Source organism: Alnus glutinosa, chromosome 7 (assembly GCF_958979055.1).
Source record: "Alnus glutinosa chromosome 7, dhAlnGlut1.1, whole genome shotgun sequence".
Classification (NCBI taxonomy): Eukaryota; Viridiplantae; Streptophyta; class Magnoliopsida; order Fagales; family Betulaceae; genus Alnus; species Alnus glutinosa.
Window position 1 is genome coordinate 10,088,785 of NC_084892.1, and position 10,567 is coordinate 10,099,351.

Genomic DNA, 10,567 nt, shown 5'->3' on the forward strand with positions numbered 1-10,567 from the left:
GGTAGTTGGAAGGTCTGTATACTTTTTCCGAATTTTTTTTCTTCCTCTCTACGTTCACGTTATGGTGTCTTGGCCTGACGATGACTTGTAGTCACACGAAGCGGCCATCAAGAGAGAGAGAGAGAGCAAACAGCTCATTATTTGAATAGGGGGTGGAGGAATAACAGATCATCTTTATAATAAGTTAAAAAGGATAAATTTTGAAACCTCCAAGCGCTGGATTAGTTTATCCCAGTGAAGACAAAATCACCTGCAAACAGCTAGAGAGACCTTGTCATAAATTTTTCCTTATGTCTTACGGTAGAAGCAACTTTAACAAGGAGTTCAATGAAAACTGATAACAAATTCATTGTCGCATCAGTGGTTGCCTATGCTACATACAGTTGTTGCTATTAAATCTATTATGCGAGGATAGCATGTAAACACCTACATCTATTCCACCCTAAAAAAAAAATATTACACTTTACAATCTACTGGATTTTGTCATTCTCTTACTAGATTAAACAAAACTTGAACCACAGTTTAGAAAAACAAAAGAATGCGATGAAAATTGCAACATTCAAATAGCAGTTGGGGATTATAATACATCTGAAAGTGTCATGGACTTTAACATTCACATCCGGCACAGCTGTCTAGAAACAAGATCTATATGCAGCAGCCCATTGGCAACTTTCGGTGGCACAGCTGACGTTTCTCTGAGAACAGAATGCATGGATGTGATCATTAAAAAAAAAAAAAAAAAAAAAAACAAAGAAGGCACATGATGTATAAAGCATAAGGACAATAAAAATTTAAAAAAAAAAAAATTATATTAAAGGACCAAGACAGATAAGGTTAAGGGTGCTCGTAAAACACATATAGTGAGCACCCTGAAATCTGAAATAATAAAGAGACAAAAATTAACAGCCTGTAGCAATCCATATAGAGCCTATTAATTATTATGGTGCATACATGCAGTGGCAGGACCAATTTGGAATCATATGACTGCAAAATTTTGCGGTGATCAGTATAGCAGGCTACATTAGACATGGTATCGACATAAATTATTGTGTATCAATCTATAGACACTATCTCAAGGAATTGCTGCAACTAAAATAGAAAAATATATATATATATACAAGGAATTGCTGCAACTAAAATAGAAAAATATATATAAATATGGCCACTTATATTTATGTAATTGTTTAATGTTGGTGCAATAGCAGAATTGTTTCAATCAATTACCAGAAGACTAATTTTCAAGGTACGTATACTTCCAGCTCCCAATAGAATTTTAACATAAACGTAATCAGACAAAACTGTGACTAGCTGGTCTACTAGTGCACTAAAAAACGAACAATCAAAACAGTAGCAGCAATAATAACATTTGTTCTACCCAAAGAAAAAAAGCTTCCATTGCGCTTTACACTAATTGACAATTTCATACAAGCTGACTTACAGAGAATATTCAACCTGTAGTTAGAAGGTGGAATGATTTATCAATTTTGATCATTCCATTTCCTCAGCTACAACGCCTTATGTAATTACGTACCTCAGTATATGCGACTACGCTTCCTCTGAAAAGCAACCAACATGATAAGCCTGGGCTAGATCGGAACTCGCTGAGGAATTGGGTTGGGTGGATGAAAATTTCAATGCAGAAAACTGCCGGTAAGGACGATAAACAGGAGGTAACAGCAAAGCGGATTTTCTGTCCATCAATAGAAGCCGTCCACACTTGCTGCACAAACAAAAACATAAAACTTAGGAACACCAATGCCACCAAACAAATCTGAAAAGTGGAAAACAGCCAAGCGCACCTGCAAACTTTCGTAAATAAAGTTTGATAGCTACAGATCCAGTCCTACAAAAACAAAAGCAGGAAGTTTAAAGTTTAAATATGTACCATGAGCATGTACATAAGAATGTAGTAGAAGATTTAATTTTCCCATTAAATCTGTAGGTACAATAGTGATGGTACCAGAAGAGAATGTAGAGCTGTTTCAGCTCGACTTCCAAGAAAATACTGCAGAGCCATAGCAGCATGCTCCTGCAATAGGACATAAGAAAAATAAGTAGGAAGGCTTAACCAATTGAATTAGGAGAAGGATAAAATAAACAACAAAGGCTGTTACCGTGATGCGTCTAAATACATGATACACTGAAAACCCTCTAGAATGTATGTAGCTGCCTCCCTGTTAAAGAATGTTAGAACGTAAATACATTGCAGCAAGGACAAATATAATTGTAATGCAATAAGGCTCAATAAATATAAAAAAAAGTTAAAATTAAAAGGAAAGCAGGCATACAAGCATCTATGATATGAAAGCTAGGGAACAATTAAAAGCTTCAAATTATAAGACAGAATAGATTCCAACATCCAAAAGGTTAAACATGTTGTGAAGCTGAGCACTACAGAGATTTGAAGGTAGTGTGAAGCTCAGCGCACTTTATATAGATATAAATACAAAAATGACCAAAACATAAAACCAACATCTAAAACCATTTTTTTTTTTTTTTAGTTTCTGTATAAGTATTAACTCCGCTTCTTCAAATCATGATCTCCAACCCTATGGATAAAACCTGGTAGAAGTCATAACAAGAAATCAAACTGAAAACGAGCAAAGCAGCCACCTCATGTGACAACTAATATTCATATGATATAACATAAACACATAGTATCATGGCAATCAGCAAACTTTCTACTGAAGACTCAAGTAGCAGGGGGGGCTTTAGAGAGAATCTGTGTCAACATCGATGACATGTTTGTTAAGGTACCCGAACCTCCTACTCAAACCCTAGCTTCAGCACCTCCATCACAAACCCTAGCCGCCACTCAAACCCTAGCTGCCGCACCTCATTCACAAACCCTAGAGCCGTCAGCCATGATTCAAGGGAGTTTTCCTAAACTAGACAATCGAATATCCTTACCATATCCCACCTACAACGGCTAGCACTCTCTCATTAATTCCAGACAAGCCAATGGCTATATTGCATATAAGGACATGATTCTCCGATCCTTATTTTTGTCTTTGTAAATATAGAATAGATCTTTTGTAATAGAACATGCCATATACACGGCAGCTTGTAACATCTATATATATCACATCAATACAAGACCTAAGCATCAAGTGCTTAAGGCATTTTACCCCAACTGTTCTTATAAACTTACATGGTATCAAAGCCTACCAATAGCCAACGCTCTCCCATGGCCAACACAAACACTACTGAAACCAATTTTCTGCCCAATGTCACTCAACTCGGCAGCAACATGGCTTGACAATTCCACCAACCAACCTCCATGGGAGACATTCTTAGGCTTTTCTAGATTTGAGGTGGGGGATGGGGCTAAGACCAAATTTTGACATTATTTGAGGTGTGGGGATACAGTTCTTAAAGAAGCTTTTCCTGTTTTATTTGGTATTGCTCATGCAAATGATGTTTCTGTTGCAGATAATTTGGAACTCTTGGGTGGTTCTAATCAGTGGAGCGTGAGCTTTTCTAGAGAGGCACATGACTAAAAAGTGGATGTCTTTGCTTCTTTTTTCCAGGTATTGCACTCAGTCAATGTAAGAAGAGGCCGTGAAGATAGGCTGTGGTGGGTCTGTTCCAAAAAAGGCTTCTTAAAGGTCGGGTCTTTCTTTAGCTCTCTGGCTTGCTCTGTAGGGAGTCACTTTCCTTGGAAGAGTGTGTGGCGGACTCAGGCTCCTACGAGAGTGGCTTATTTTGTGTGGTCGACGGCTCTAGGTAAGATCCTTACATTAGATAACCTCAGGAAGATGCATGTTATTTTGGTGGATAGATGTTGCATGTGCAAGCAAAATAGGAAATCGGTGGATCACCTTCTTCTTCACTGCGATGTGGCTTACGCTATGTGAAGTGCTCTCTTTAATCATTTTGGTTTGTCTTGGGTTATGCCTAGGAGAATCTTTGACTTGTTTGCTTGTTGGTGGACGTCTGGAAGGCTGCTACGATTTGGAAGATGGTGCCGACATGCTTTCTTTGGCGTGTTTGGAATGAAAGAAATAATAGGTGTTTCGAGGATTTGGTGAGGTCCTTAGAGGATAGTTTAGCTTGATTTTTTCATACTATGTATCTTTGGATGGTGGCTTTTGTGTCCCATTTGTCACATAGTTTTGGCGATTTTCTTGTTCATTTTTCGCTTTCTAGTAAGGTGATTTCTCTTGTACATTTCCAGTGTACTTAAAGGCACCTTACGCTTTTAATAAGACCAGTTTCTTACTTATCAAAAAATAAGCAACCATAACATCTTAGAAACACAAAGCACATGGACCATTAAGAGAGAAAAAGTACGAGAATTTTAGATAATAAAAAGGATGGTACATTTGATGACAAAACTAGGATCAATCTTTTTTGATAAGTAAAACTAGGATCAATCTTGATATTGAGATGAGTTATAACAAAGGATTTTGATCAATGCACTGAAAGACTCATGAGTGCACTCAAGAACACTTTAATTTGAACGGCTAAATTAGTACCTATGGTAAGGGCCTAAATCAAATGAATACCTTGGTTTCAAAAAATATCGCAAGTGGTACCTGTCGTAAACCTAAATTCCGACTTGCACCTTTCGTCCAAGTTCCATCCATTTTTTAATGGAGATCCACATCAATGTGCTTAAAAATGTGACATCTGTCGTTGATGAGTTTATAATATTATTTAAAAAAAAAAATCAATTCTTTTTTAAAAAAGAAAATAGTTGGGCAAAATGGGGGTGGCCGGCCACCCCCTATGGCCGGTCTAGGGGTGGCCAAACCACCCCCAAGGGGGTAGGGGATGCCAAAACCACCTCATGGCCTTTGGGGGTGGTTCGGCCACCCCCAAAAGGCTAAAAGGAATAAAATTATTTGGAAGGTTGGACCCTTGGAGGTGGTTCGGCCACCCCCAAGGGTCATGAGGCTGATTCAGCCACCCCCAGACCAACTGTAAGGGGGGGTGGCCAAGCCACCTGCATTTTGCATAACTGAGTTTTTATTTTTTTGTTTTTTTGTTTTTGTTTTCTTTTTAATTTTTAAATTATATTAAAAACTCATCTACAACATGTGTCACATTTTTAAGCGGGTTGTCGTGAATCTCAATTAAAAAAAAAAAAGAGGTGTATATCAGTATTTAGGTTTACAACAGGTATCATATGTGATACTTTTTGAAACCGAGGTAGCAATTTGATTTAGGCCCTTACCACATGTGCTAATTTGGCATATAACCCTAATTTGAAAACCAAGCATGAAAGCAACTAAAATCTTGGTCATACAGGAGCTCTGCTCGAGCTTGCTCAATCAACTTCAACAAACCCAAGATCACACTTCTACACTAGGCTAAGCTCAGTTCATTTGCATCACATCTGCGATTTTTACGTAACCTACAACATACTAATGAATCGGGGGGAACACAACATGTACTACTTAAGAATCTTCAAGTAAAGACAACATGTCACTTCACCATTTCACCCACAAATCTAACAATCTTCAAGTAAGAATTCATATACTACTTAAGAAAAATCAAAGCACTCATAGAATGTGATTGAAATTTACTAGCAATCTAGAAGGATTATCTTGAGTAAAGGAATAAAACAAACAAATCATATGGTTAATGAATAACATATGATATTAAGAAAATAAAATAAAATGCTTAATTTATCCTGGTAAACAAGATTACCTCATCTGGAGAAAAGAAAGCAACTGAGTCAGGGTCAATAGAACCAGCTGGATGCAGTGATACGATAGCTCTGAAGATGGAGGGAAAGAGCAACTCAATTACAGAAATTTTCTCTGTAGCAACAGCACTCAGAGATCCCGGTCTTAGTTTATTTGAACTGTGAAAATTATGCTCTTTAGATGTCCCCATGGAAGTCTCATTTGCTGAAGAGGGCAGTGAAGATGCTCTTTTCAACCAGTCCAATCGTTCGTAAGTGAAAATTTTTAAAGTTGGCACTTCTTTTTCCAGATGCATTAGAATATCTGATAGTGTCTTATAATCACTAAGCTCTTCTTGATGATTTCCTATCAGTACTTGAGGACCACAATGTTTCTTTGAAGCTGATTCAGTACTTTGACCATCTAATCCATCATCAAGGTGAGGAAAAAATCTTCTTTTCTGATCAGTGAAGGCCTTGAGAGCCAACCTGCAAAGATTTAAAAACATCACTAAAAAGCTTTCGAACCCAATATAATAATAACAGTGATAAACAGTAACCAGTTGGTGTATGACCATTGAAGCACTTGAACCCATAACATGTACTACCAACAGCAAGTAACAGGGGCAATTTATTGACTTCCATTGTGGAAGACTAGAAGGACCCTTCTATGTGCTAAGAAATGTATAGTAATCAGTTTAACACTAACAAGGGCTGCATCTTTAACGAGAAGATGACTAAAGATATAAATCCCTGTTACGTCCTCAAGCAACTATGTTAGTAAGACCAAAACCGGTATTGGTCAATATCTCAGACACTCCATAAAACAAACAAGCACTTGTCCCTATTCAGTCAATGTAAACAAGCTGAATCCTATCACATGTAATTTTTCAAAGTTTTTTTTGAAGTATTCAAAAACTTCAGTCCTTGTATCATCTTTGGAAACTGCTTCAACTAAGAATCAAGATTACAACTTAAACCATCTCTCCAAGGAAAAATAAAATCTTCTAGGTCATAGATTAGTTTGTACTAAGGGATGTATGAAGCTTATGTTCTGCGGTTCACCTTGAGGTAACACCCAAAAAGAACAGATGGATACAGGCCTTTAAATCTCATGTCTCAAAGTTAAAGGTGCTTATGAAACATTTGGTCTTAAGAATAAGCTAAATCAAAAGTAATGGCTTGAATACCTTTTCAATTGTTTTTATTAATTTTTCAAAGTCAATCAGAATGATTAACCAACATACGTTTCTCAAGAGCAAGTTTTTGCAAGCAAGTACTTGGTAGAGCCTGTGAGCAGCAGAGTAATGATCTCTTGATTTCTTCAGCAACTTCTAATTAGAGTCCCATATTTCATGAGCTATTGAAAAAATCTTACAAATTCTGGGATCCTTTTGCATTTAAATTATTCAGAAGTAAAAACTTTAAGGCTTTTTGCCAGTATAATGTTTGCATAAAAAAAGACCCAACATAAATAACATGTAGAATTTTAGTTGTTAATAGACAGAAGAAAAAGCACCACGTTTCTTTCTCAATTTCTTTACAGTATATTTCCATAAATCAAAACCAGCACTTAAGCTTTGCGATTAAGAAGTTGGCCTATCCCCACAAGGCCACAAGATGATAGATAATCCTATCTCTGCTCTCCTTTAAAAACTACTGCATTCAGAACAATTACCCTACATTATCTCCAAGTATTTCAACCATAAAGTTTTTGCATAGAGAACACTCGTTAACGCAGTTAATTCTTCAAAGTTTGGTCACAGGAAAACAATCTCAAAGTTATAATTCATGTACAATCCCCTCGCATTTTCTTAAACAACTATCAAATTTCACCTGCATTTAACTCTGGAGTCTTGCAATTCCAAGTAAGAGATCACTAGTCAATGGTGAAATGCCAAAAAAAAAAAAAAAAAACCTCATACACGTAGCTCTGGCAGAGCTGAAATGAAATCGGACCTTGTCCTATCGACCGCGGACGCACCGGCCTGGCCGGCAAGCTGGCGCTTCCAAGCGTATGCAACCACAGCGCCATCCGGACAGACCAACGGCATGTGCAGCCCCCACGAATTGCTTCGCGACCGAAGCGATTCATTCAGAACCCCAGACTCCTCTAGCTGCCTTCCTACCAAAACCAGCACGAACAGTCTCGACAAACTTTTACAACACAGTTAACAAAATTTACTAAACCCTAACCCTAGATAGCAAGATCGCGATTGTGAGTCGTACCGACAGAGCGGAGGTCTTGGAGGTGCTGGCGCATGGAAGCGTCCTCTTTGTGGAACAGGTGGAGGGGCTTGGTGCTCTGGTGCGGCTGGGCGGCGACGAAGAGGGCTTCGAGGAGGCGGTCGGCGCCAAGCCTGATGTCGGCAATGAGGCGCGCCGCGTCGCCTAGCCTGTCCATGGCCAGAGCCACCTGCTTTGGCGGCGCCTCCCCCGACTGCGCAGGATCCGGATTCGGATTTGCCGCCGCCTCCAGCTGATGTTGTTGCTGATGCTGTGGCTGTTGTGGCCGCATTGCTCGCAGGGCCGTAGTGTTCCGCACCGAAATGCTTCGACTTTTCGGTGCGCGTCTGTCTCGGCTAGTTGAGCTTTCGGGCTTGAGAAATGCTGCAGGCTACGTTTTGGGCCTACGGCAATGGTTTTTCTCCTTATTTTTATTTTTTATTATTTTTTTTTATTTTTTTTTTTTTGTAAATACTACTTTCATTCATCAAGAGCAGGTTACAAGCAATAAAACAGAATGGTGGGATACCCCAACAAAAATCCAAATCCGATACAGCCGTGCTTATCACAAGAAGAAAGGAATGGGTGTTTTTTCAATTTCAGAAAAACTAAAAATGTTTCGGCCCTATCAACCTTAGACAAAGCCAAGGATTTGTCCAAACAAGTTGGACTAAAAACCAAACCAGTGAAAAACAGGGGCATGACCCGTGCAAAGGCCTTCCACCCTGTCCAAAACAATCCTGATGAAAGGATTAGGCGGGCACTGATTTAGTAAAGGGAGCCCCTATGCAAGGGGAAGAGAAAAGTATACACAACTAATAACAGATCAAAAGCTCTAGAGAAGGGGTCTTCAAGAGAGACCAAAACTCAACCACAGAAATTATAAAGACAGAAAATAGTTAAAATATTACAAAAAACCATTGTTGCAGACCGGATGACAAGGTCATTGAAGGTGGAAATCTCGTTATTTGCACTCCTCTTTAAATTTCTTTTTTTGCTTTTTGCTCCACGAGGTTTAAAGACATTTTTTTTTTTTTTTTTGGTCCCATATGGTTCATTTTTGTGTCAAGTAATAAAAACTTTAACAAAAAAAAAAAAAAAAAAAGGACACCGCCAAATAGCACCCTGTTTGGGATGGAGGTAAATTTGGCCACCCCAGACCGGCCGGTATAGGGGTGGCCAAACCCACCCCATGGCCTTGGGGGTGGTTAGGCCATTCCCAATGACCAAACCCAAAACCTTCTCTCTTTTTTTCTTTTTCTTATTCTTTTTTTTTTTTTCTCTCTCTCTCTTTGTGGCCTTGTGGGGGTGGCCAAACCCACCCCAGGCCAAATGAGGGTGGTTTCAGCCACCTCCTTTTGCTCTTTGGGGGTGGCCGAACCACCCCCAAACCGGCCATTCAGCCACCTCTCATTTTTTTTTTTAAGTTTTTATTGTTTTCATTTTTTTTTTAATTAGGCATAGAACACGTGTCAGTTTCTTAGAAATGTAGACATGAACTTCCATCAATTTTTTTACAGAAGTTGGACGAAGGTACCATTTCCGTTTTTAATCATAAACGAGATATCATCTATGATATGAAATAAACTACAAGGAGCAAAAAATAAAGTCTTTAAACTACAGGAGGTCAAACATATTTAACCCTAAAAAAAAAAAAAAAAAAAAAAAGAAGGTCAACTTTGTTTCAAAACCATTACCTTTTTTCACTTTTTTCTCCAAAAATAAAATAAAATCTTATTTCACTTTTATATCACATCAATCACTTTTTATTATTTGTTACATGAGTGGTTTATAAACACGTAACAAGATAATTTCTTAGGTTTTGAGGGAACCTAGACCATTTAGATTTGTTAAAACGAACCTAAACTTTTTCAAATATAAGGTTTGAGATTAATTTTCGGGTTAAATACACATTTGGTCCCTGAATTTTGGAAATTTTATTTTTTAGTCCTTAAGTTTTAATTCGTATCACAGATGATACTTCAGTTTTGAGAAATGACCAAATTAGTACCTCAGTCAAGTTTTTCGTCCAAAAACTAACAACTCGTCACATGTCAACCTCTAACACGTGGCACTATATAAAAAAAAATTAAAAATTAAAAATCTTTAAAAATTAATTAAAAAATAAAATAATTAAAAAAATAAAAATAAAAAACAGGTTGGCCATGAGCCACACCCTTGTTTTTTTTTTTTTTTTTTTTTTCAATTTTTTCAATTTTTTAAATATTTTTAATTTTTAATTTTTTTATATAGTACCACGTGTCAACCCCGTATGTTAACAAGTGGTGGGCCGTTAGTTTTTAGACGAAAAACTTGACTGAGGTACTAATTTGGTCTTTTCTCAAAATTGAGGTATAATCTATGATGCGAATTAAAACTCAGGGACTAAAAACAAAGTTGTCAAAACTCAGGGACCAAAAATGTGTTTAACACTTAATTTTCTACATACTTTTTTCATTATTTCATTATGCTTAAATAGAAAATATGAAAAACTTCATTTATAACCCATGATCTTTCATCACTTTTACAATTAAGTACTCAAACTTTAAAAATTATCAATTTAGGATATCTATCTTTCAATTTCAACCATCTGTTAGAATTTTCTGTTAAATCATGTCAACATTTTCTAAATACCCATCCTTTTTTTTTTTAGAAAAAAAAAAAAAAAAACAAATTGCAATGATTTAGGTATTGGTCATAATTTAACGG

At 37.2% G+C, this 10,567-nt stretch overlaps 1 protein-coding gene across 1 annotated transcript; it reads right to left on the bottom strand.

Moving 5' to 3' along the window:
* Positions 1 to 323: 323 nt before the first annotated feature.
* On the bottom strand, positions 324 to 8,281 carry LOC133874223 (mediator of RNA polymerase II transcription subunit 27). Its single transcript, XM_062312095.1, has 8 exons — positions 7,862 to 8,281; positions 7,592 to 7,757; positions 5,656 to 6,121; positions 2,115 to 2,174; positions 1,961 to 2,029; positions 1,800 to 1,843; positions 1,532 to 1,720; positions 324 to 695 (listed from the first exon to the last, which is right to left on the bottom strand). The coding sequence occupies exons 1-7, from the start codon at positions 8,148 to 8,150 to the stop codon at positions 1,546 to 1,548; spliced, it is 1,269 nt and encodes a 422-aa protein (XP_062168079.1). The 5' UTR covers positions 8,151 to 8,281; the 3' UTR covers positions 324 to 695; positions 1,532 to 1,545.
* Between the last annotated feature and the right edge of the window lie 2,286 nt (positions 8,282 to 10,567).

Excerpts from the sequence above, each read along its gene's own strand:
- LOC133874223 (XM_062312095.1), bottom strand. The coding sequence starts at position 8,150 with ATGCGGCCACAACAGCCACAGCATCAGCAACAACATCAGCTGGAGGCG. Across the intron at positions 7,758-7,861 it reads CCAAGACCTCCGCTCTGTCG|GAAGGCAGCTAGAGGAGTCT; the intron begins GTACGACTCACA and ends TGGTTTTGGTAG. Across the intron at positions 6,122-7,591 it reads TCCGCGGTCGATAGGACAAG|GTTGGCTCTCAAGGCCTTCA; the intron begins GTCCGATTTCAT and ends AAATCTTTGCAG.